The sequence below is a fragment of the Erpetoichthys calabaricus genome, chromosome 1 (assembly GCF_900747795.2).
Source record: "Erpetoichthys calabaricus chromosome 1, fErpCal1.3, whole genome shotgun sequence".
In the NCBI taxonomy this organism is placed as follows: Eukaryota; Metazoa; Chordata; class Cladistia; order Polypteriformes; family Polypteridae; genus Erpetoichthys; species Erpetoichthys calabaricus.
Genome location: NC_041394.2, coordinates 111,925,278 through 111,952,281, shown reverse-complemented (window position 1 = coordinate 111,952,281; position 27,004 = coordinate 111,925,278). Strand labels below are relative to the sequence as shown.

The 27,004-nt window shown below is 37.8% G+C and overlaps 1 protein-coding gene across 1 annotated transcript in view; it reads left to right on the top strand.

Annotated features, from left to right (window-relative positions):
• braf (B-Raf proto-oncogene, serine/threonine kinase) overlaps nt 1-27,004 on the top strand; it is a 319,102-nt gene that overhangs the window by 140,469 nt on the left and 151,629 nt on the right. The window contains exons 7-9 of the mRNA XM_028805204.2: nt 18,779-18,898; nt 20,710-20,869; nt 21,144-21,183. Coding sequence (XP_028661037.1) covers nt 18,779-18,898; nt 20,710-20,869; nt 21,144-21,183 — 320 coding nt within the window. The remainder of the gene's footprint in view (nt 1-18,778; nt 18,899-20,709; nt 20,870-21,143; nt 21,184-27,004) is intronic.

Genomic DNA, 27,004 nt, shown 5'->3' with positions numbered 1-27,004 from the left:
ACCAAAACAACATGTGTTCTGATAAAATTTATTATTACCATATAACCAAATGTTGTGCACACATATAGTATCTCGTTTAAAACGGTCTGAAAAGTGCCCAAGACTAGATCTGAAGTGTGAATACTCTCAACATGAGCCCTCCTCACTAAGTCATATATTTTGAGAATTCTGTACATTTGAGCCATTTTGACTTAATGTTATTGCATATTTCTCAGCCTAAGATCTACTGTCACTCTTACCCTCTTAACACTTTTAAAGTTAGCAGCAGATGGGAGAACGTTGTGTAAGGAATAATGTATTGTGTTATTCGATATTACATTGTTTACACTAAATAGTATCATTTTTTAATTAGAAGATTCTAAGTCCACCTCAAGAGGAAATCCTTTTTATTGTTTAACAAAGGCTTTTATCCAAGGCTGCTTAAAAAATATTATACCTAACACATTTAAATGACAAGGAGATACAACATTTACAAACAGAAAGCAACATCGAAACAACTACACAGTAAGCTTACTACTAGAGTTACTTCTAAGCCTGTCATTCAGACAAACATCAGGTAGTGATCCATTGAGGTTGAGAGAGATTCTGCCACTGTGTAATATGATAGTCTTACAATTGCAGTAGAATTCCAAAGCCTGCTTACTCACTTTGGGATGTGAGTTCCCTATAGCTCAACTAGATTAACAGCTTCTTTTTAACTTGGAAGCCTTTTGTTTGTGACAGGCCTCTCTCTGATAGGACATGAAATGGAGAAAAATGGGGCCATAAATGATTTTCTTGCCCATGACCGCTTGACCGCTGATTGGGTCAGTACAGTAATATACAGTGCATCCAGAAAGTATTCACAGCGCATCACTTTTTCCACCTTTTGTCATGTTACAGCCTTATTCCAAAATGGATTAAATTCATTTTTTTCCTCAGAATTCTGCACACAACAACCCATAATGACAACATGAAAAAAGTTTACTTGAGGTTTTTGCAAATTTATTAAAAATAAAAAAACTGAGAAATCACATGTACATAAGTATTCACAGCCTTTGCTCAATACTTTGTCGATGCACCTTTGGCAGCAATTACAACCTCAAATCTTGTTGAATATGGTGCCACAAGCTTGGCACACCTATCCTTGGCCAGTTTTCCCCATTCCTCTTTGCAGCACCTCTCAAGCTCCATCAGGTTGGATGGGAAGCGTCGGTGCACAGCCATTTTAAGATGTCTCCAGAGATGTTCAATCGGATTCAAGTCAGGGCTCTGGCTGGGCCACTCAAGGACATTCACAGAGTTGTCCTGAAGACACTCCTTTGATATCTTGGCTGTGTGCTTAGGGTCATTGTCCTGCTGAAAGATGAACTGTCGCCCCAGTCTGAGGTCAAGAGCGCTCTGTAGCAGGTTTTCATCCAGGATGTCTCTGTACATTGCTGCAGTCATCTTTTCCTTTATCCTGACTAGTCTCCCAGTTCCTGCCACTGAAAAACATCCCCACAGCATGATGCTGCCACCACCATGCTTCACTGTAGGGATGGTGCCAGGTTTCCTCCAAACGTGACGCCTGGCATTCACACCAAAGAGTTCAGTCTTTGTCTCATCAGACCAAAGAATTTTCTTTCTTGTGGTCTGAGAGTCCTTCAGGTGCCTTTTGGCAAACTCCAGGCGGGCTGCCATACGTCTTTTACTAAGGAGTGGCTTCTGTCTGGCCACTCTACCATACAGGCCTGATTGGTGGATTGCTGCAGAGATGGTTGTCCTTCTGGAAGGTTCTCCTCTCTCCACAGAGGACCTCTGGAGCTCTGACAGAGTGACCATCGGGTTCTTGGTCACCTCCCTGACTAAGGCCCTTCTCCCCCGATCGCTCAGTTTAGATGGCCGGCCAGCTCTAGAAGAGTCCTGGTGGTTTCGAACTTCTTCCACTTACGGATGATGGAGGCCACTGTGCTCATTGGGACCTTCAAAGCAGCAGAAATTTTTCTGTAACCTTACCCAGATATGTGCCTCAAGACAATCCGGTCTCGGAGGTCTACAGACAATTCCTTTGACTTCATGCTTGGTTTGTGCTTTGACATGAACTGTCCACTGTGGGACCTTATATAGACAGGTGTGTGCCTTTCTAAATCATGTCCAGTCAACTGAATTTACCACAGGTGGACTCCAATTAAGCTGCAGAAACATCTCAAGGATGATCAGGGGAAACAGGATGCACCTGAGCTCAATTTCGAGCTTCACGGCAAATGCTGTGAATAAGTACTTATGTACATGTGCTTTCTCAATTTTTTTATTTTTAATAAATTTGCAAAAACCTCAAGTAAACTTTTTTCACGTTGTCATCATGGGGTGTTGTGTGTAGAATTCTGAGGAAAAAAAATGAATTTAATCCATTTTGGAATAAGGCTGTAACATAACAAAATGTGGAAAAAGTGATGCGCTGTGAATACTTTCCGGATGCACTGTAGTATGTATTCAGAAAGAGAGAAAAGACATAAAAATCTTATGCATTAACAAGGTTTGATGTAAAGAGGTATGTCTTCAAGAAGTGCTTAAAATCATTAGATTGGGAGCAGTTAGGAAAGGTATGTGAAGCACATTACATCGTTTGGGTAGCATGTATGTTGAGTGAGAGCATGGACAGTCAACTGGCCAAGACTGGCTAAGAAAAGACGAAGAGAATCAAGGTATTTGGTATCTGAGTTAGGCAAGGATCTATAGATCTAAACAGACGTTTTGAACGGGGACCAAGAGAAAGTTAGAAGTAGTATAGTTGAAGTATGTAACAGAATAATTAGTTGCATTCTCTATAACTTAGGTGAGATAGCATTTGCTGGCACCCATACTATGCGAGAAAGTTGTATTATAGCCAAGAGAGAATTAGAGATTCAGTTATAAGTGACAGTTGAAGTTTTGAATTTTGTGAATTTTCTGAATGTTGAGAAGAAAGAAATAGGACTGTATCAAAAAATAATTCTGATTCAGTGGCAAAAACAGTAGCTTAATTTTTACACTCTCTACCATATTCCTGTGATATTGTAGAATTTACTGCTGGTGCAGGTAGAACTGTGTTGGTTATAACAGACTGTGGATACCCCAGTGGTTTATTTTTCTGCTGGTTAGAAATTTTGTTTTCCTGTTTTCTTTTTGTCAGCTGGTGAAATCTCAGTTGTAATGTTAATATACTTTTTTAGCCTTTTCATTTTTGTTTGTAGATTGAAATTGCTGTGTTTTACTGTTTGTTCTTTTTGTCTGCATGTACGTAACTGCTATATAGTTTATTACTTTTCTGCTGATACATTTATAGTTTTAAATTTCTGTACAGAGTATGACCATACTCGTTGAAGAGGTTCTATACAAAAAAAAAAAAGCAGAATTAAGTTGATACAAATGCACACCACATTTCATCATGGTGCTTGATGGCAAAAGGGTAACACTGTAAATGGGGAATGCAGTATTGAATAGGTTAAGATTAAACTATATGTTTTTTATCCATGATAAGATGACAGATTCAGTTGGATTTCTTTTTTTTTTTTTTTTTGATATTTTATTAATTTTTATTGTAATCATTCTATATAAATAGATCAATTTATAACCAAACAAATTAAAGACAAATCAAACCCCACCCCTGAGAAGGAGAGCTTAGCTAAAGGAGAATTGCTTAGGGCTTTTTAATAAGACAACAATAAGCAAAGGAAAGGGAGAAATAAATATATATGTAAATAAGAGATGGAGAAGGGAATTAAATGCGGTAATAGTTATTTCTCTTATTCTAAAACAATATTGATCAGATCCTGCCAGGTTTTGAAAAAATTTTGTACAGATCCTCTAACTGAGAATTAGATTTTTTCCAATTTCAAATAATATAAAACATCGGTTTCCCACTGACTTATCAGAGGAGAGTTAGGATTCTTCCAATTTAACAGAATAAGTCTGCATGCCAAAAATGTAGTGAATGCAATCACCGTTTGCTTGTCCTTTTCCACTTCAAGTCTGTCTGGAAGAACACCGAACACAGCTGTTAGTGGATTAGGAGGGATTGTGACCCCAAGGCTGTCTGAAAGGCACTTGAAAATTTTTGTCCAAAATGATGTTAATTTGGTGCAGACCCAGAACATGTGACCCAGTGAGGCAGGAGCTTGGTTGCAGCATTTGCAGGTTGGATCTTGCCCTGGAAACATTTTGGACAGTTTTAAGTGAGACAGATGAGCTTGATACATAATTTTTAGTTGAATAATTCTATGCTTTGCGCATATGGAGCTCGAGTGAATTCTCTGCTTTGCTATCTTCCACTCCTTTTCTGATATATTGATTAAGAGATCTTCTTCCCAATGTCCTTTCAGATCTTTGAAAGGTAGGGACTCTAATAGGATTTTATATGATGCGGAAATGGTGTTTAATTCCTCGGCATTGAGCAGTATTTTTTCCAGCATTGTGGAGGGTGCGAGGTGGGGGAAATCGGGCAATTTCTGTTTAACAAAATTTCTAATATGAAGATAGTGAAAGAAATGTGTAGCTGGGAGGTTGAATTTTGAACGTAATTGTTCAAAAGATGCGAATACGTTGTCTATATAAAGATCTCTGAGCCATTTTAATCCCAAAACTTTTCCAGGTATTAAAAACTGGATATGTGTGCGAGGGTTGAAAGAGGTGGTTTTCTTGCAGAGGTGCCACCGATAAAAGATTTTCCATCTTAAAATGCTTTCTAATTTGGTTCCATATTCTAAGTGAGTAAAGCACAATTGGGTTATTAGTATATTTGCGATAACTTGCATTTATTGGAGAGCAGAGCAGGGAATATAAAGAAGTACTACAGGATTTTATTTCTATTGCGGACCAGGCCTGTGTATGTTCATTTATTTGTGTCCAGGTTTTTATGGCTTGTATGTTTGCTGCCCAGTAATAAAACTGAAAATTAGGTAGAGCCATGCCACCTTCTGCCTGAGGTCTTTGTAGGGTTGCTCTTCGGATACGTGGGTGTTTTGAGTTCCAAATGAATGAGGTTATTGTTGAATCTAATTGCTTAAAAAATGATTTATTGATATATATTGGAATGGTTTGAAATAAAAAAAGAAGTTTAGGAAGGATATTCATCTTAACAACGTTAATTCTTCCGGCTAGAGTGAGATGAAGGGTTGACCATCTATCCAGGTCTTGCTTAATTTTTTCCATACAGACGGCAAAATTTTGTTGATAAAGAGCTTTATGTTTACTTGTGATATTTACCCCTAGGTATTTAAACTGATCTGCTATGGTAAAAGGTTGGGTGTCCAATCTGATATTATATGCTTGTGAATTCACTGGAAAGAGTATACTTTTATTCAGATTAATTTTAAGACCAGATATCTTTTGAAATTCTGTTATTGCTGTTAGAACTGCAGGGACAGTGTTTTCTGGGTCTGATATATATAAAACCATATCATCTGCATATAGAGAAATTTTCTGTTCCAGTCCTTCTCTGACAATCCCCTTTATCTGATAAGAATTTCGGCAGTGAATCGCCAGTGCTTCAATGGCGATTGCAAACAGCAGTGGTGACAAGGGACATCCTTGTCTGGTGCCACGTTCTAGCTTAAAGTAGTCTGAGCAAATGTTATTAATACAAACTGAAGCTTCTGGATTGCTATACAGTAGTTTGATCCATGCACAAATATTCGGGCCAAACCCAAATTTCTCCAATGCAGTGAAAAGGTAGTTCCATTCAATCATATCAAATGCTTTTTCTGCGTCTAATGATAGTAATATCTCTGGGGTGTTTGATTTTGCTGGTGAATATATAACATTAAACAAGCGTCGGAGATTGGAAGATAGATGTCGGCCTTTAATAAATCCAGTTTGATCCTGTGATATTACCGAGGGCAGCACTTTCTCCATCCTTCTAGCTAGAATTTTTGAGAATATCTTAACATCATTATTCAGGAGTGAAATTGGTCTGTATGATGCACATTGTAACAATTCCTTATTTTGTTTAGGAAAGACGGTGAATAATGCTTGTCGAAATGTTTGACGTAGTATTTGGTTGTCTCTAGCTTCTGTAAATGTTGCCAATAAGAGGGGAGCTAGCTGAGTGGAGAATTTCTTAAAAAAATTTACGGGGTAACCATCAGGGCCCGCTGATTTCCCGCTTTGTAGTGACTTTACAGCATCTAGTAATTCTGTTAGCGTTAGAGGTTTATCCAGTTCCTCAGCACTTAAAGCATCTATTTGTGGTGTCTGTAATGTATCCAGAAATGCAGTAGATTGTGTGTTATCTTCTTTGAGCTCAGTAGAATATAAGGATTTATAATAATCTCTAAATGTGTGCATTATATTTTTATGGTCTATAATTTCTTCTCCATTCGTGTTGGTAATTACTGGTATTGCATTGTGAACTTCTTGTTTGTGAATTTGTTGAGCTAAAAGCTTATTAGCTTTTTCTACGTGTTCATAGTAATGATGTCTAGACTTATAAATAAGTTGTTCAGTTTCTTTAGTTGTTAAGATGTTAAGTTCTGTATGCAGGGCCTGCCTTTTCCTGTAGAGAGCTTCGCTTGGACGCCTAGCTTGTTCTTCATCTATTCTAGTAATTTCGCTTCTTAGCTCTGATATTTTCTTGGTTTCTAATTTATTTCTATGGGAAACAAATAATCTGTCCTCTTAAGAAGGCCTTTAGAGTTTCCCAGAGTGTTCCTGTGGAAACCTCTGTGGTATATATATAAATATATAAATATATAAATTCTGTGCAGTTCTCGTCTGCCAGTAGAAGAGGGTTAAGGCGCCATCTGCGAGGTGAGTGTGAGGGGCTTGTTGATTTTAGCTCCAAGACTAGAGGTGCATGGTCGGAGATAACAATTGTGTCATATTTGCATTATTTAATTGTAGACAAGAAATTATTATCTATAAAAAAATAATCAATTCTTGAGTAGCTATAATGCACTGGTGAGTAGAACGAATATGTTCTTGAGTTTGGGTTAAGAAACCTCCAGGGGTCTGATAAGTTGGGATCATTTAAAAACTGTGTAATTGTCTTTGCAGTATTAGATATCGTCCCCCCTGACACAGGAGTCCTATCTAAGAGTGGATTTAAAACACAATTAAAGTCCCCAGCCATTATAATTTTATGAGTGTTCACATTGGGAATGGATGCAAATAGATTTTGCATGAATTCCTTATCATCAGCATTGGGTGCATAAACATTTATCAAAATCATTTTACTGTTACATATCTCCCTTCAGGGTCCGATACTACATCTGATGCTACAAATGGAACTGTTCTGTGTATGAGAATTCCCACCCCTCTAGTTTTCTTTATAAAGCTAGAATGGAACATTTGGCCAGTCCAGTCTTTTTGTAGTCTGAACTGATCCATGCTTAGTAAGTGGGTCTCCTGTAAAAATACTATTTTAGCGTTTAAGCCTGTTAGGTGAGAGCATACTTTCTTTCTCTTTAATTCGTGATTCAGGCCTTTAACATTCCAGCTCACAAAGTTAACTGTCCCAGCATGGAGACATTGATTCTGAGTTTTTAATGTCATTTTATAGTCTTAACTGGTACTGAGGCAGTTTCAATGAGTTATTGAATTTTAGTATATTGTTGCATTGATATTTATAGTTACAGGGATTAGAAGAATAGATTAGATATAGCCTGCTCTCCTTCTCTCCCCCCATTATCCCCCCCCCCCCCCCATTTTGCCTCCCCACATGAGGCTTGATCCCACTTTACAATGTCCCGGTCCTCTGACATACGAAGAGACAGAGTACGTCCAAAACAGAACAAACCCCACCCCGCAGTGGCCTTAGAGAATTAAAACAAACAAAGAGATATCTATTGCAGCTGAGTTCTTAATACTATCTGCCGAAAATATAATCATTAACAATCTAAGCTTAAAATAATGTTCTGCAATTTTAAAAATTAAAATACAGTGGAACCTCGGTTCACGTCCATAATTCGTTCCAAACCTCTGGTCGTAAACCGAATTGGTCGTGAACCGAAGCAATTTCCCCCATAGGATTGTATGTAAATACAATGAATCCGTTCCAGACCATACAAACTGTATGTAAATATATTTTTAAAAATATTTTTAAGCACAAATATAGTTAATTTCACCATAGAATGCACAGTGTAATAGTAAACTAATGTAAAAACATTGAATAACACTGACAAACACCCAGGCTCCCTGCTCAGCTGCACTCTCTCTCTCTCTCTCTCTCTCTCTCTCTCTCTCTCTCTCTCTCTCTCTCTCTCTCTCTCATCAGCACACAAGCCTGCCTGCTCTCTCTCCCTTATCAGCACACGAGCCTGCCTGCTCTCTCTCTCTCTCTGTCATCAGCACACGAGCCTGCCTGCTCTCTCTCTCTCTCTCTCTCATCAGCACACGAGCCTGCCTGCTCTCTCTCTCTCTCTCTCTCTCTCTCTCTCATCAGCACACGAGCCTGCCTGCTCTCTCTCTCTCTCTCTCTCTCTCTCTCTCTCTCTCTCTCTCTCTCATCAGCACACGAGCCTGCCTGATCTCTCTCTCTCTCTCTCTCTCTCTCTCTCACATTGTAGCAGTTCACGTCTGACCGAGAACAATGCAACACGTGCGGAAATCATCAGCGCGCACAAACCGAAAGGGAAACTGGCTTGTTCGTATACCGAGTGTGTGGTCGTGAACCGAGGCAAAAGTTTGGCGAACTTTTTGGTCGTAAACCAAGTTGTACGTGTACCGAGGCGTTCATGAACTGAGGTTCCACTGTATTAAGATAAAAAAAATAATGAACTCTGGGAATGATTTTAAAAAGTAGTCTAGGATAAACATGGTAATTCCTACTGTAATAGTATAATGTAATAGTATAAATAGTATAAATAGCAATAAACCAAGTGTATGATGTTAAACAGTCTACTTTAAGGTAATAATAAAAAAAAGTATAATGTAATAGTATAAATAGTATAAATAGCAAGAAACCAAGTGTATGATGTTAAACAGTCTACTTTAAGGTAATAAAAAAAACAAATCCTACTTTAATTACTTCCACACTCACGTCAATAACTCTGATTAGGACATAAACATATAATGTCCAGATAAAGAAAAGGATGTATAATTATAATACCAGTCTCTTTAAATATGGATCCAGAGAGCAGATGACAGGTCCTTCCCATGCCTTGATAGAATACGGCTCCTTATTAACTTTCAAAAGAGTGTCGGAAACAGCTTCTTTAATTCCTTTTTGGCCTCTTCTTTGCTTGAAAAAATATAATATTGATCTTGAACTTCCACTTTCAGTTTGGCGGGATACAAGAGGCTGTATTTGATATCGGCTTCCCGTAGCAACTTTTTAATGTCAGAGTAGGCTGCACGTTTTGCAGCTGTTGATGGTGAGAAGTCGGGGAAAATACGAATAAGATTATTTTCAAATATAATTTCTTGCTTGTGTCTGAGAAGTGCCATCACATCAAGCTTACATCGTAGTCGCTTGAAGCGGACAATAAAAGACCTGGGTTTAAAGGTACTAGAACTGTATGTGCGATAAGCAGCTGCTATCTCGATGTCGAGTTTAAAATCATCTCCAATTATTTTAGACAGTAATTCTACGGGAAATTTCATTGGGCTTGAGCTTTCTCGTTTCTCAGGTATACCCTCAATTCTTATATTATTTCTTCTGTGCCCATCTTCCAGGGCCGCAAGTCTGTCTCCGAGTTTTTTGCATTCAGAATTCGCAGCTGTGGCTTTTTCATCAGCGTTAGACGCCAATTGTTCCGCTGTTTCAACTCGAGCCATGAATGCCTGCTTAACGTCATCCAGCTGATCTGTAACGTCTTTAATCTGGTCGGTAAGCATTTTCAGTCTGAATCTATTTTCTTCGATGTGTTCTTCTAATTTCTCAAACATGCCTTTAAAGTTCACGTCAAAACGTTTAAATAGACGCGTTTCCTGGTCTTTGTTATCCTTCTTAAGCTCAATGTTAGACTTCATAAGATCATTCTTGTTTTCCTTCTTAAGCTCATTTATGGCCGTAGCCAGTGTAGCAATCATCTCTTTCAGTTCGGACAGTTCGCTTCGGATTTCATGCTCTGCGAGTGGAAGTGCAGCTCCTGTTACGGCAGGTGCTGCAGGCTCGCGATGAGTAGATGAAACCACATCCCGCAGGTCCTTTTCTAGTCTCGAATGAACCTCAGAAATCGGTGATCCAGCGCGACATGTATCACCTGTATCACTTGCACCTTCGCTCCCATTTTCACTCTCGAATGGAGACGAAACAATGGAGCGGAGTCCCAGGAGATCTGCGCCTTCGTCTGCCTGTTCCAAGTCAGTTTCCGAGAGGCCATACCTTGCACTCGAGCCAGATGTCTGTCCAGACTTTGAAGTAGCTTTAAGTTTCTTTTCCGGTTCTTTCTGACTTTTCTTCTTGTTACTCATGCTTGTATATTGTAGTGGAAGTTGCTTGGTCGGGTTAAATACAGGATACCTCTAAACAATGTGAAAAACGTGGGAAATTAAAGCCGCTGCAAGCGGAGCTCTGCTTCAGACGTCCATCTCCTATAACGGTCGAGACCAACTCCTCTCAGTTGGATTTCTACTGAAACTTGCAGGTGGAAAGGGGCCAATGAAATGAAGATTTGGTGACATCAGCCTAGATATGATAAAATAATTCATGAGAAGAAATAGGAGTGGTTATTGATCAAAAGTCTATAGAAGAAAGGCAAACCTAACACCAATCCTTTGGTTACACATGTGAATAGTTTGAAGAGCAAAAAAAATCTGTAATTATTTTAGACTCAAGTCTCCTTTTTTCATAAAGTAGTAAACTTGCTGCAAACATTCAGTGCTTCTTTTATTGCATGCTATAACTTTTGATATATCACACTGACAATGAATTTTTCTCATAGTTATGACTTGCCTGTCTAAATGCAAACTTTGCTGATTCTGGCATCTCCCCTGTTATAGTATAGATTTTTTCTGTGGGTTGTCCGTTAGATGTGTGCTAAATCCCTTCATATCTGTTTTAGAAGATGAATCACATATGTGATCGTATAGACAAGCAGCTAACATATTTGTAGAATAATGCAGTAACTTTTGCACGTAAATCAATTATTTCTGTGAAACGTGGAAAAAAATCCACAAGTAAATTGTGTTTTAAAGTTTTATAGTTTAAACTGTATAGAGCTATTCCTGATATTATTTTCAGCTTTTATCACAGGTTTCAGTTTAAGAGCTGCTGCCCTAATTTACAATAACATTGGAGGTTTCATCAGTTTGCATCATGATGCAGTGGTTCCAAACTTTTTTTTTTTTTTTTTTAAGTTGTGTAAGATTTCACTTGAACATGTATTTCTGTCATTTTCTCCCCCAAATAGTATTACCCATCAAATAACCCTTCATTTCAGACAAGCAAAGCCGACAAATCAGTGAGTCAGTTGTGGATAGTGCTTTGAGTATTGAGAAAAGCGCTATGTAAATGTAATGAATTATTATTATTATTATTAAATGTTCAGGATGTGAAACTGTAACATGAGCAAATTTGAAGCAAATACTATTTTTAAGAGATGTAGAAAATACACTGCAGCCGTCTTTGTCAATTGAAGAAATTGTGAACCAGTTAACTCTGTTTTTTAAATGATTAATGAAATGTAAGAATAACATAATATTCTACAGATGTTGAAAGCAGTGACTCCCCTTGCCATTAACTTTATTATTTTGTGGATATGTGTTAACCTCACAGAAATCCTTTGATTGTAATCAACCAGATAAACTGCTTACTGTGCCTTTTGTCTTCTATATTATAAGAACTACAATGTTCAGATCTCCTCAAGATTTACATGCTAATGTAATCTAGATATGTTTTTTTAAGAATACTTCTAAATTACTCCTGATAAAAACACTTCCCTGTGTCTCATTTACAGTTTTTTCCATGCTATGCTTGTCCAAATTAAGTGAATGTTTGCACATTGATGAGCTGTTATCCCACCCTGCCTCAAATTTTAAACTGTACCAGATGCTTCCAGGATCTATGAAATGGATAAATCTTGTTCAGAAATCGGATGGATATACAGTATATTTTGGAGGCATCAGCATTCAAGTCTTGTTACTAAGTCAGACCCAGTCTGTGCTCTTTTTTCTAGCCAAATTGTATTTGGAGCAGTCAAGTAGACTGGCTTGTTTCCATCATGGGCTGTACACATTCTGCAGTCAGCTGCATTATTGGCAGTGAGTGCCTTATGAAGTTTATACAGGTTTCTGTTCATAACTTTGAGTGATGAAAAACACATGCGAACAAGAAGAAGGTAGAGTGGATGGAGGGTCATGTGTGACCCATACCCCAAGTCATCAAAAATATACTTTGGTGTTTTCTACAAAGACTGTTTATGGTAAAAAGCTCAAACAGCTGAACCAAAAAACAATGCTCATCAACCGATATGCATTAAAAGTTTTGTTCAGTTTTTTAGGAAGTGCATGTGTGTTTGTCCAGATGAGCAATTTATACATTTTACTGCATTAATATATAATATTAAATATCCAGAAGCAATGTATTTAAGGGTGTATGGCAGAGGATGCTACGATATTTGCTAGACTAAAAACAAGTAGTTAACATTCTGTATCCACCACTTGTAATGCAAGAGTGTTATGAGTATTTTTTACCTCTCAGTTTCTGTGAACATCATCCTTAAAAAAATGTAAATGTATGCTTTTAACTTTACAAGTATGTATAAAACAATCTTATCTCCTGCATACTACTGAAACTTTTAACATGCTCAGAATAGTTTGGACTACATGCTGCTGCATGCATTTGCATACCACGTCTGGAATCACTGGCACCATGAACTGCTCTAAAACTTGACCAACTTAGCAAATTCTGTATTGTATTTAGTTGTGTTTTAGTCCATTTAAAGCTTAATGGAGCACTCATAGAAGAGAATTTTTCAAATGGTACACTAATGCATGTTTTCTTAAGAAAGCATTTTTAATAACTTGCAAACTTTTTCAATAAAGCCTGTTTGAATATTGTAAAGTATACCCTCTTTGTAATGCTTTAAAACGCCAGTTAACAATTCTGTGCCTTTCCCTATTTCTTCATTATAATTTGGTTCATATTCTATGATTGATGAGAATTGAGACAGTTTAAGTAGCTGTATTATTTTTTATTTGAACAGTTTAAATGGTTGATTTTTGTAGCCTTTTTGAATAGCTTGAAGTGCTATATAAATATTTACAGTTAGGTCCATAAATATTTGGACAGGGACAACTTTTTTCTAATTTTGGTTCTGTACATTACCACAATGAATTTTAAATGAAACAACTCAGATGCAGTTGAAGTGCTGATTTTCAGCTTTAATTCAGTGGGGCGAACAAAATGATTGCATAAAAATGTGAGGCAACTAAAGTATTTTTTTAACACATTCCCTTCATTTCAGGGGCTCAAAAGTAATTGGACAATTGACTCAAAGGCTATTTCATGGGCAGGTGTGGGCAAGTCCGTCGTTATGTCATTATCAATTAAGCAGATAAAAGGCCTGGAGTTGATTTGAGGTATGGTGCTTGCATGTGGAAGATTTTGCTGTGAACAGACAACATGCGGTCAAAGGAGTTCTCCATTCAGGTGAAAGAAGCCATCCTTAAGCTGTGAAAACAGAAAAAACCCATCCAAGAAATTGCTACAATATTATGAGTGGCAAAATCTACAGTTTGGTACCTGAGAAAGAAAGCAAGCACTGGTGAATTCAGCAACGCAAAAAGACTTGGATGTCCACGGAAGACAACAGTGGTGGATGATCACAGAATCATTTCCATGGTGAAGAGAAACCCCTTCACAACAGCCAACCAAGTGAACAACACTCTCCAGGGGGTAGGCGTATCGATATCCAAGTCTACCATAAAGAGAAGACTGCATGAAAGTAAATATAGAGGGTGAACTGCAAGGTGCAAGCCACTCATAAGCGTCAAGAATAGAAAGGCTAGATTGGACTTTGCTAAAGAACATCTAAAAAAGCCAGCACAGTTCTGGAAAAACATTCTTTGGACAGATGAAACCAAGATCAACCTCTACCAGAATAATGGCAAGAAAAAAGTATAGAGAAGGCGTGGAACAGCTCATTATCCAAAGCATACCACATCATCTGTAAAACACGGAGTTTATTAAAGCAAAGAAGTGGAAAATTCTTGAATGGCCAAGTCAGTCACCTGATCTTAACCCAATTGAGCATGCATTTCACTTGTTGAAGACTTCGGACAGAAAGGCCCACAAACAAACAGCAACTGAAAGCCGCTGCAGTAAAGGCCTGGCAGAGCATTAAAAAGGAGGAAACCCAGCATCTGGTGATGTCCATGAGTTCAAGACTTCAGGCTGTCATTGCCAGCAAAGGGTTTTCAACCAAGTATAAGAAATGAACATTTTATTTCCAGTTATTTAATTTGTCCAATTACTTTTGAGCCCCTGAAATGAAAGGATTGCGTTAAAAAAAATGCTTTAGTTGCCTCACATTTTTATGCAATCATTTTGTTCAACCCACTGAATTAAAGCTGAAAGTCTGCACTTCAACTGCATCTCAGTTGTTTCATTTAAAATTCATTGTGGTAATGTACAGAACCAAAATTAGAAAAAAGTTGTCTCTGTCCAAATATTTATGGACCTAACTGTATAGGCTTTGCCACTCCTGTTCAGCGCCACTAAATTGATTTCTTCACGTGGTTTATATGATTCACTGGAAAGAGTTGTTCAAAAAGAACATATCATTTGCAAAATGTCCATCACTAGTTCATAAAGAATGGATGGTTCACATGACTGTAAAATATAACGCATGGCTGTTCTGAAAATCTCAGAACTACCAAGAGTGACATGTTAAAATGAGAAAAATTATGTAAAACAATGTTTTGATTTAAAACATGTATGGACTGTGTGCCATATAATGGCTTGTAGAGTTTAACAAAGTTAACTGAACCATTTGAGAGGATTGCCAAAAATATATTAAATTACATTTCACATACTTATAATCCCATTTTGTTAAGGTGGACTCTTAACCTATTTTCAAAAAACTTCAGTTTTCAGAGTTTCAGTAGAAATATGATTATATGAGTTTTAGTGTGGGAGAATTGTCTGTAACTGTTCATCCTCTCTGGCTTTTCTCTATTTGCTTTTCTATTTTCCTTTTCCAAAAGAATACTAGTCAATGATTCTGCTTTGCCATAAAATAATAGTGCATGCAGGTGATATGCTGGTAATTTTTATGGTAAAATGTGTGATCCTCAGGAGCCAAAGAGTTTTGGATACTTTAGCTCAAAAACAATAATTGGTTGAAGCCTTAAGTAATGCACGTTTCCTTTCAACCCCAAGCTGATTGAGAGAGCCTTCTTTATAGTCTGAATAAGGCTCTAGACAAAGTGAACTAAATAAAACTGCTGATATGAACAGTATATTTGCAGCATTAATAGATTGGCATGTATATTTTTACAAGTAAGACTGACAAATAGAAAATGTTGCATTGTGTTGCACATTATAATTTTTATAAGGTCCTAAGAATGCACAGAGATGGATTTTATCATGTGACTTGAATTGATCTTCAAAAACAATTATATGCATGCTGAAGAAATATGGTTCAAGAAAATACTGGACTATGTAAAGTAACATTTATGGGAATAAAGTTATTTTTGTAATGTGAAAGTAAAAGTTGCCAGGGTCATTTTTTCTTATCCATAATTTAAATTTAAGTTTAATGTACTCTAATAGGGTAATTTGTGTTTAAAAGTTAATACATTTGTATACAATATATTTTTATTGTACATTTGCCTGCATTTTCATTTAAACTAGGGGGCTTCGCCAACCCCCATTTTTGTTTTTCCGGATACACACTTTTAAGATTTTTTTTTTTTCTTTGAATTGTTGCTATTTCATTAGTTTCACTTTTATTTCTGAATTTCTGTAAAAACAGTATTTGGAATCTTTCGAGTTCCAGCGTGCTGAATCTTTTTAATGAGGTCAGTGAGACATGTGTTTAATGACTTTGTACCATAATTCAGGATAGCTTTCTCTGTTTGGAATTTCAGCACAGACAAAACGATCACCAGTTAATATTTTTTTTGCAAAGTAACCAATAAATGCATGTGAGGTAAACTCAGTTTTTGAAATTCTCTTGACTTAAACTTCAGAGCCTTACAATATTTACATTCTTCTGACATATCACCTATGTCCATATATTCGATCTCTATTTGCCTTTTCGTTATCTCTCCAAGTAATAATTTCTCTTTCTTTGCGCTAATGCGATGTTAACGTTTTTCTTTTTTTTTTTTTTTTTTACACTGTCCTTTTTTTCTGCTTTCATATTCTGTATCTTGCTCTGCATGTGTTTCACACTTAAGTTTTTTTTTTTTTTTGAGTCTTTTGAATTCCAGTTTTCATTATCTCTAACCTGCTCTGCATGTGTTTGGCCCCCTTGTTTTTTAACATTTTTATGACATTTTACTTTGTTTTCTACTCTGTCTTTTATTTCTGACCTCGCTTTATCCTGCTTTTTTTTTTAATGACACCTGGTCCGTGGTGATTATTTTCCCTTTTTCGAGTAATAATTTGTTTGTCTGCACTCCTGCGATCTTTACATTCTTTTATTTATTTGTAAGTAGATGTGTCTTGCAAGAATCTCATGTTCTACGTCATCACGAGACGGTCCTGGGTCAATCTCTTGGCACAAAGTTTTTATGTTTAAGGTCCCCGTGAGACAATCCGTGGCCAATCTCTCTAGTCTTGTGGGTCTTTTAAGTGTCTTCCGTGATCTTAACGTGAAGATCACGTATCATAGCCATACTGTTTCTCTACAGGATTTTTTTTTTATAATAGAGAGATTCCATTGGGTAGCCATCAGGGCCGGCTGCTCTCTCACTTCGAAATGAGCTTATCCAGTTCCACAGCACTAAGGCTATCAAGCTGTGGTATCTGTAATGAATCAAAAAAACTCATTCCATTGTGTTTTATCTTCTTTAAACTAAGCAGAATATAAGGACTTATAATACTCTTTAAATGTGTAACTTATATTTTTATGGTCAATAATTTAATCTCTCTCTGTGTTGGTAATTGCTATTAATGCATTGCAGTCTTCCTGCTTGTGGATTTGTTGGGCTAAGATCTAATTGGCCTTCTCTCCATGGTCATAATAATGATGTTGTGATGATGTTGTAAGTCAAGAGGTTAAATTTTGATTTGATTCCAAAACCTTTCTTTTCCTATAAAGTACCTCATTTGTAGACCTGGCATATTTTAGATCTACCTTGATAATTTTGCTGATTAACTTGGGCACCATCTTGGTTTCCAATTTATTTTTGTGAGAAAGATATGAAATAATCTGTCCTCTTAAAAATGCCTTCACAGTTTCCCAGAGTATACCTGCTGAGATCTCTGAGGATGCAGTTGTGTCAAGAAAATAATCAATTTGCTTGGATATGAATTCTGTACAGTCACCGTCAATTAATGACAGCGGTTTAAGATGCCAGCTACGAGATGAGTGTGTAGGATGCAGTAATTTAAGCTCCATGATCAGAGAGGTATGGTCAAAGAGAATCATACCATCATACTTACAAGATTTAATAGTGGGCAAAAAATTATTGCCTATGAGGAAATAATCGATTCTTGAGTAACAAATGGGCTATGGGTGAGAAGAGGAAAAGGAGGAGTATGCTCTTATAATCATTTATACTGTAAGTATTTTTCTTCTTAGGCACAGATGATTGTGGATTTTTTTGAAATAGTCTTTGGTTCAATGCAAAATCCCTGTCTAAGTGAAAAATTCTGTAGATACTGAGGCTAACTGATCAGAACATTGCTTGCCACTCTAGTCCACTTTTTATTTCTGGGTTAGCTGATTTCAATTTCTCCTTATATGAAGGGGCAAGAAATATCATGGCATGGTCAGTGCTGCTTAAAGGGGCCAATGAAATAGCACGGTAATTATCAGAGATACTGCTATAACAAAGTTTTCTCCTCACTAGTTGCACATTTCACCCACTGATTCTTTTAAGGAAGCTCAGCTATTTGTTTGAGGCAGCTTTTAAACTTAGGATGACAGATGTGAATTCTCTAGACAGGTAAAACTGTTCGAGGTAATTCTCAGAAATTCTGCTTGAGGTGAGCAGCTTCTTTCCAGCAATTTAACATTTGTGTACCACAAGCTGTTGATAAAAAACACACACTGCCATTACATTTATTGGATTCAGTAGAGCTTTGGTTGGCTCTGAAAAGATTGTATCCAGGAAGGTTGACAGCTTCATCACAAATTAAATCAATTAGCCAAGTCATAGTAAAGCAAAACACAGAAGTGAATGAATAATCAGTTCTAGAGCTTATCCATTTTATTGCACAACAATCAGATGTTTGAAAGAAACATACCTGATAATTATGGGCAAAGCCATGTCTTCTGAAACAGAGGACAGTCTCAGCTCTGCAACCCTGTTTTCTGCCATTAGTGGTGTTTGTGCTCCAGCTGCATCTTCTTTTTTCCATGTGTTTAGCTACATTGTCATGTTGATGGGCACCACCATGCACCACTGATCCAGTGAGGTCAGATATTTAGCTAAAAACCCAGATGTCGAAATCAAAAAAACTGCCAAAATCCTTTTGATCTAATAATTTATTTGCAATAAATTGGCATGGATATGAATTAAATGTAAACTACAGTTATGAACAAAAGTGAAAAAATAAAAACTGACATGTTACCTTCTTTCTGCACCATTATAAATGAGGAATTTAGCTACCATATGCACTTTTCTTATATTTATACCAATTGAATAAATTAAAAAACTGATAAAGGAGAATAGTAGTCTTTTTTCTTCATTCTTATATGTTATTTTTTTTTTATTTTTATAGCTTGCTGTTGGTATCAAAATTTTTTGAACTACACCCTATCACACAAGATGTAGCTTCTTCAGAAGGCACAACACCAGTATCTGGAATCTGTCCGTCTCTTCCACCCTCAGACTCTAGTGGGTAAGTTAATAGCAAACTGCATACTTTTAAGTTTATACAGACTTTGTAACATTTTTTAATGTCCCCATCCACTAAGGACTATTAGATATTTAGATATACCACTCTTAGTGTCTCTTGTGACACAATAACCAAAATGTACATTTTACAGACTTGACAAAAATAGAAAGGTTTCTTATTGTGGGGAAAAAAATCTTATTTGTTTGAAAACTCCAAACTGTCACTAAAATTAATTTATAACATTAATTTATCTAATTTTAAGTGTGGATTAGAGTTCAGTTTTCATTTTTTCTATTATTGAAATATTATGTAAATTCATGAATGGTAATATTTTAGTCTTCTCAGTCATAATTGTATTTCTTTTATATTTTGAATATATATTCTCTTAAGTCTTTGAATGTTTAGAGTTATTTGCCAGTGTAGCACAATAGTTACCACCACTCTCTCATAGTTCGAGGAGACCAGGAGACTTTCTTCTGCTTGCTATTTTCAAGATTAAATGTCCCATCTCTTGATATAAACCTTTTATCTTATAGTTATTTAGTTTTAAACAGGGGTACTAATACAGTTAAACAACTATGTTTGCCATATAAACAAACAGTATATTGCTTGAGATTTTTGTGATCCTTGACAGCAGTTAATGTCCCTTACCTAGTAGGCCGTATTAACCTTAAAAATCATGTAGGTTAATCAAATATTAAATTAGTTATTAAAAATGTATATATGTTTGTTTTCCAAAAATGTATTTTGCTGAATCTCCTTGGACAGGAACTATAGCCACATATGTTTTTCACCTCCAGTTGGGGTTCTTTAAATTCCATTTAGGTCTCCATGTTAAATGAATTTCATTGAGATATCTGACAATATTGACCTGAATATAAATAAGGACCAGATGTTTCAGCAACAGAAGCTTTTGCATCCACCTGTGATGATGTGTCTTGGTCCTTTATATTATATGTCAGAGGCAGGCAAGGGATCTGTGATAATAGCATACATATGAGAGAAAATGTCCTACCTTTCAGCATGGAGAATTTTATTTCTTTTAGGGATCATGGGTCTTCCATGTCAGTAACAATATAAATGCAACGGAAGTAGACAGACATGCGAATTCTCTGGCCTCTTCTAAGACCCTCTCCCTTGATCCCTTTCTAGTAAAATATTTACTATGCAATTGCTATTATAACAAGTGGTAAAATAAAAATCTAACATACACAAGCTTAGAATTCTTTCTAACACATTTTTATAAAGCTTGTGTATCTAGGTAAAATACCATATGTTGTTATTCTGTAGGGTGTGTAATTTCAAAAGACAGAAATTTGAAAATATACCTTTCTGCTTTTGTTTATTCTTTAGTTATGATATAAAATATGTAGTCTTAGAACTGTAATGTATTCAAATAAATATTGCAGCCTAGTCTTTAAATACAGTAATAGAGCAGGAGCTACTGTTAATACTGCTTCATTTGCAAGAAAAGAAGAATGAATATAAGCCATAAAAACTTGAAATTCAATAATATATTGCATTATACATATAACCTACTCACACTAAACATTTAAGCAAAATATCTGATAATTAAAATATTAAGAGAAAGTGACAGAAATACTGTATTAAATGTTTGCATCAATTTTGACCCAGATTGTTGCATTGCTTTCTGGGTTTGTGTTATTAATAAAAACCTACTTTTCACTTTATATTATAAGTTGTAGTGTATAGCATGTGTTTTAAGTTGGAGGAAAACCTATTTAATAAACAGAGTTATGCAAAGTGTAATGTTGGTAATGCTATGCTTAGTAGACACTGTTCTCTATTTTAAGATCTCTCTGCCTCCCTACTACTTCTCCTTCCAAGTCCATACCAATTCCACAGTCATTTCGCCCAGGAGATGAAGACCACAGGAACCAATTTGGGCAGAGAGACCGTTCTTCCTCAGCTCCTAATGTCCACATCAACACAATTGAACCAGTGAACATTGATGTGAGTATTTTAATAAAAGTGATTAGATGAACAAAATAAAAAATTCGTAGTTTTGTTTTTTCCATTTTAATGACATTTATTTTAATGATGGTTTTGAATGCTTAGCTAAACCTAATTTAGAATATCTATTATAGAAGCAGAACTTATGCAAAATTAAAAAATTACAGCTCTGCTTAGTTTGTTAATATAGAGGATGTAGAAAAATAACAATTACAGTATAATATTGACATTATTTTTGAGTGGTTGTTTTATAAGATTTGTTTATTTTTTGCAGGATTTAATTAGAGATCAGCCTTTACAGAGGTCAGAAGGAGGTAAGAAAAACATTTTTGCCTGTTTTGACCAAATAATCCAGTTTACAAATAGTCGTTGGAAACATTTTGTAATAGTTTACAAGAAAGTCCTTTTTAAATAGCTGTAGTCTTTTTTTTTGTGCTTTGTGGTTCTGCATGCAGGAGTGAAATTATTGATGCATAAGTTCATCTCTCCTTTATAGGTTTATACACAAGATTTACACTATATTATATACTATATATCTGTACAAGATGTACCCATGTTTAATGTACTGTACTATGTGTCACCTATATACAGGTGAAATTCCATTACAATGAAATTTTCATTACAACAAAATATTTTTACAGTCCTGACTGTTTCCCCATATGACAGAGTCTATAGAAATCTCATCTCATTACTACAAAATACATTCAGCAGATACTTTCATTACAACGAAGCGCCCAAAAAACCTTGAAATGCTTGAATGAATCATCCACAGAGAAGTTAGTTCTGTGGTCGCAGCTCAGTTGTGCACAGCAAACCCCGAACACAAGCTGTAAATTTTTCTCTTTCTTCGAACTTTCCTCGAACTGTTTTTTTGTGGTTTTCAATAATACCTTTTGGTTATTGTTCATCAACATTTGAAAATCATCTATTGGAATTTAACTCATTGTCACCATCCTGTAGAAATGACAGATGCTTGTTCATTCCTATTAGTGCACCACTCATTCAAGAAAAAGCAAAGTCACTGTTGTGAGGTTTCTAAACTCTTTTGGGATCTCCCCCAACGGGACGACATGCCGAAGATTGTCCCAAAGCGCAATCACCGCATCTGTGGAAGGTTGTTTATCTGTTGCCGGGGCAACAGCAGGCTCACAGTGCTGCAGCGGCTCACTATCGATGCAACTCCAAAAAGATCTTGATGGGTGATGCAAGGAACATTATAAATGTGGGGAATGGTATTATTTGGCCACTAACCTGGTCACGACCCTGCCTGATTGCTCTGTCGGTGTATAGGAGTGTGGTAGATCCCACTACAATAAAAAACTGTGCTGTTTCTGTTTCAAGCTGAATACAGCTTGTTTTGCTAAAGTATTAAGACTCAACCTCGTGTTTTGGGGTGCAAGACTTTAGAAGAAGGTTTTACTGTCAGCGGGGGTTAGCTAATTCGCTTTGGGATCGTTTTGGAATTGCAGCCAAAGCAATCTGTGGGGAAGAATCTGCAGTTCCAATTGAAAAAGCAAACGAATGGCGTGCAGATGAAATCAGGAATATCATTTCAGCTTATGAGCTTGAAGACTTCTACAATGCTGATGAGACTGGAATCTTCTGCCAGCTGCTACCGCATCACATTTTCGCACTCCAAAGAGATCCATGCTGAGGAGGAAAAAAAATCTAAACAAAGGTTGACAGCTCTACTTTGCTGCAGTTCAACTGGCAGCCACAAAGTTATTCCTCTCATCATTGGCAAGTCAACCAATCCTCGGTGTTTTAAGCACGTTACATTCCTTCCCTGCAAGTTTAAAGTGAACCAGCAAGCTTGGATGACTCGAGACATTTTGGGAAACTGGCTGTGACAACTTGACAAGGATACTGTGATGCGTGAGTCATTGTCTTGCACCTCAAACCAAGAGGCTGAGTCTCAGTACTTTAGGAAAACCAGCTTTATTCCACTTGAAACAGGAAAAGCACTACCACTCTCCTATATACAAACACAGCAGTCAGGTAGGGTCATGGCCATGTTAGTGGCCAGGTAATACTATTCCCTGCATTCATAATGTTCCTTGCTTATAGCACGACCACAATGTTTTCGGATTTTCTTCCGCAGTGCTCTGCTGCTCTGCTATGAGCCTGCGTTCGCCCTGCCCCGGCAACGGACAAATAATTTTCCACTGACACGGAAATTGCGCTTCGGAAACCTCATAATATGAAGAAAAGGAAGATTCTGCTTCTGATTGATAACTGTGCTGCCCACAACATGCTTCAACATTTAGATAATATTCGAGTTGAATTCCTCCCACCCAATTGCACAGCAGTGCTTCAGCCATTGGATTTGGGCATCATTCGCACCCTGAAAGTGTATTATCACGAGGAAATGCTGGGAAAAGTTCTTGTCAGCATAACTTGTAGACAGGAGGAGTTGAAAACTAATGTGAAAGAAGCTATTGAAATGATTGCAAATGCCTGGACGCAAGTTAAATCAAGCACTATATTGACAAATATAGAATCTCATTACTACAAAATTTTTTAGGTCCCTGGCACTTCTTTGTAACAGAATTTTACCTATTTGTTTATATACACACACACACATACATATATATACACATACTGTCACAATAATAAGACAAAAAGAGTCACAAAAAGGTTTGGGGTAGCCACCCCGTATATTGAACTGGATTGCAAACAAGGTAAAGCAACAAATTTCACTGAGATGAAAACGGAACTGGCGCATAGATAGTAAAATGGCAGTTTTAAAGGGAGCCATTGGGAGGAAGGTTGTCGTGGCCAAAACCGGAAGTGACGTCACTGGGGCCATTCGGAATTTCCCAAGAGCTGTCTGCAGGAGAAAAAGAGAAAGGGTTAATGCACTCCGCCCTCCTCTGGTCTGGCATGGAATTTCCCTCATTCGAGCCCTTTAGCTGCCTCCTGTGCGCACATGTTTGACACGGCACCTCCCCAGCACAGACCCGTCAGGTCGGGCATTCCTGACCAAGAGGTTGTGAGCCCGAGAAAGAGCATCGGTGTTGGCATGGAGAAAGCCTCCATGAGTGAGAATTTAAAAGGTTGTAGGTCAAGAAACCATTTTGTGACTCTCGGGTTCGACTTGTGTAAGGCCATCCACTGTTAGGGTGCATGATTTATAACAAGGATGAACTCACGGCCCAAGAGGTAGTACCTCACTTTTGTAATTGCCCATTTGATCTCCAAGGCCACCCCTTCCACTGACGCATAAATGGTTTCCCGTTCCAGCAATTTCTGGCTCAGGAATATGACAGGGTGTTCAACACCATTGACGCTCTGGCTCGGCATGGCACCAAGACCTGTGTCAGTAGCGTCTGTTAGGAATATGAAAGGTAAAGAAAAGTTAGGAGCTTTCAAGACAGATGCAGATGTAAGGGACTGCTTTAAGTCACTAAATGCAGCTTCTGCCTTATTAATACATACCAGATTGTTTGGGGCCCTCTTCTTTGTAAAATCAGTCAAGGACGCTGCTCTCTCAGAAAACCGGGGTACGAACCGGCAGTAGTAGCTCAATAAGCCGAGAAAGTCTTGGATCTGCTGCTTGGTCCTAGGAAAGGGTCATTTCAATATGGCATCAATTTTGGAACACTGTGGCCTCACGGTAACCCGGCCCACCAGGTAGCCTAAATATTTGGCTTTGTGTAATCCAAACAAACATTTCTTTTGATTAATTTGAAGTCTGGCCTCACCTATTGTCCATAACACCACTTGGACCTTCTGTAGGTGTTCTTCCCATGTGCTGTAATAGATGACCACGTCATCCAAGTAGGCAGCACTATATGAGTTTTGAGGATGGAGCACTTTATCCACCATACTTTGGAAGGTTGCAGGTGCCCCATATAACCCAAATGGAAGGACACGGTACTGCGAGTGACCACTAGGGGTGCTTAACGCAGTCTTAGCCTTTGCGGAGTCCGTTAAAGGAACCTGCCAGTACCCCTTCGTCATGTCAAGTATGGGCACATAATCAGCCAGTCCTAGCCGCTTGAAGAGGTTGTCCACTCGTGGCATCGGATAGGCATCAAATTGGGAGACTTGATTAAGTCGACACAAGTCATTGCAAAACCTCCATCTCTCGTCAGGCTTAGCAACCAAGATGAAAGGTCTGGACCAGGGACTATGACTTTCCTCTATTACTCCTAGTTCTAGCATCCAGTTCCACTTCAGCTCTTTTTGCCTTGGGAAGATGATATGGGTGTTCACAAAATATAACCCCAAGCTCTGTTAAAATATTCTGTACAATCAGAGAGGTCAGTCCAGGTTTTTCACTCACTACCTTGGGGACAGACAGGATAACTGACTCCAGCTCCCATCGTTGTTTGGGGCTCAAATCGGCTCTGAATTTAGTTATTTATGTGAGCAAAGAGTGAGTAGGCCTGACTGGAGAATGGATCGAGCTCCCTGTCCTTCCACGGGTTCAGCAGGTTCACATGTTAAACCCGCTCACTCGATTGACGATTGGGTTGTTTCAACAAATAATCGATAAGCCCTTTTCTCTCTCAGGCCTGTGCTGCTTGTGCCTCTTCCATATGACTTTTTAGAATAGGACAAATCTTTCCGAATCTATTTCGTAATTTTGCGATATTTTCTAATATATTTGTGGAGGGGAGTGCCTCTTTCTCCCGTCCTTCTTTTTGAATATCCAATATGCCCCAGGGTTGTCGTCCGTATAACAATTCAAAAGGTGAGAAACCTTTAGAGGCTTGTGGAACTTCCCAATAGGCAAAAAGGAAGAGGACAAGGAGCTGATCCCAGTTCCTCCTGTCCTTGCTGACCACCTTGCAAAGCATTTGCTTGAGAGACTGATTAAACCTCAAAACTAGACCATCGGTTTGAGGATGATACACTGTGGTCTTCAAATGCTTTATCTTAAGTAACTTGGCTGTTTCCCTGAACGTCTTTGAGGTGAAAGGTGTCCCTGGGTCTATCCGGACTTCTTTAGGGATGCCGTGCTGCAAAAAGACCCCCACCAATTCCCGTGCAATGGTTTTAGAAGTGGCTGAATGCAAAGTAACAGCTTCTGGATATGGGATGGCATAATCAACTAGGACCAAGATATACAGTAATCCCTCGCTATATCGCGCTTCGCCTTTCGCGGCTTCACTCCATCACGGATTATATATGTAAGCATATTTAAATATATATCGCGGATTTTTCGCTGCTTCGCGGGTTTCTGCGGACAATGGGTCTTTTAATTTCTGGTACATGCTTCCTCAGTTGGTTTGCCCAGTTGATTTCATGGCAGATGGCTGAGAAGCTACCCAACTTACTTTCTCTCTCTTTCTCTCTTGCGCTGACGTAGGGGGGTGTGAGCAGGGGGGCTGTTTGCACACCTAGACGATACGGATGCTCGTCTAAAAATGCTGAAAGATTATCTTCACGTTGCTATCTTTTGCTGCAGCTGCTTCCTGAAACGACATGCTGAACGGTGCTTCGCATACTTAAAAGCACGAAGGGCACGTATTGATTTTTTTATCTGTGTCTCTCTATCTCTCTCTCTCTCTCTCTGCTCCTGACGGGGGGGGTGTGAGCTGCCGCCTTCAACAGCTTTGTGCCGTGGTGCTTCGCATACTTAAAAGCCAAACAGCACTATTGATTTGTTTGCTCCTTTGAAGAGGAAGATATGTTTGCATTCTTTTAATTGTGAGACTGAACTGTCATCTCTGTCTTGTCATGGAGCACAGTTTAAACTTTTGAAAAAGAGACAAATGTTTGTTTGCAGTGTTTGAATAACGTTCCTGTCTCTCTACAACCTCCTGTGTTTCTGCGCAAATCTGTGACCCAAGCATGACAATATAAAAATAACCATATAAACATATGGTTTCTACTTTGCGGATTTTCTTATTTCGCGGGTGGCTCTGGAACGCAATCCCCGCGATGGAGGAGGGATTACTGTATTTGTGTCCTGGAACTGAGGGTTCTAGGGGTCCTACTAGATCAATCCTGATTCTTTCAAATGGGACATCAATGAGGAGAATGAAAACTAGAGGAGCACGATCCCTCCTAGGAATTTGACGCAATTGACACTCAGGACAGGATGTACAAAAGCGATGAACCTCCTCATTCCTGGCCAATAAAATCAGAGCTTAATCCTCTCCAAAGTTATTTCAGTGCCCAAAT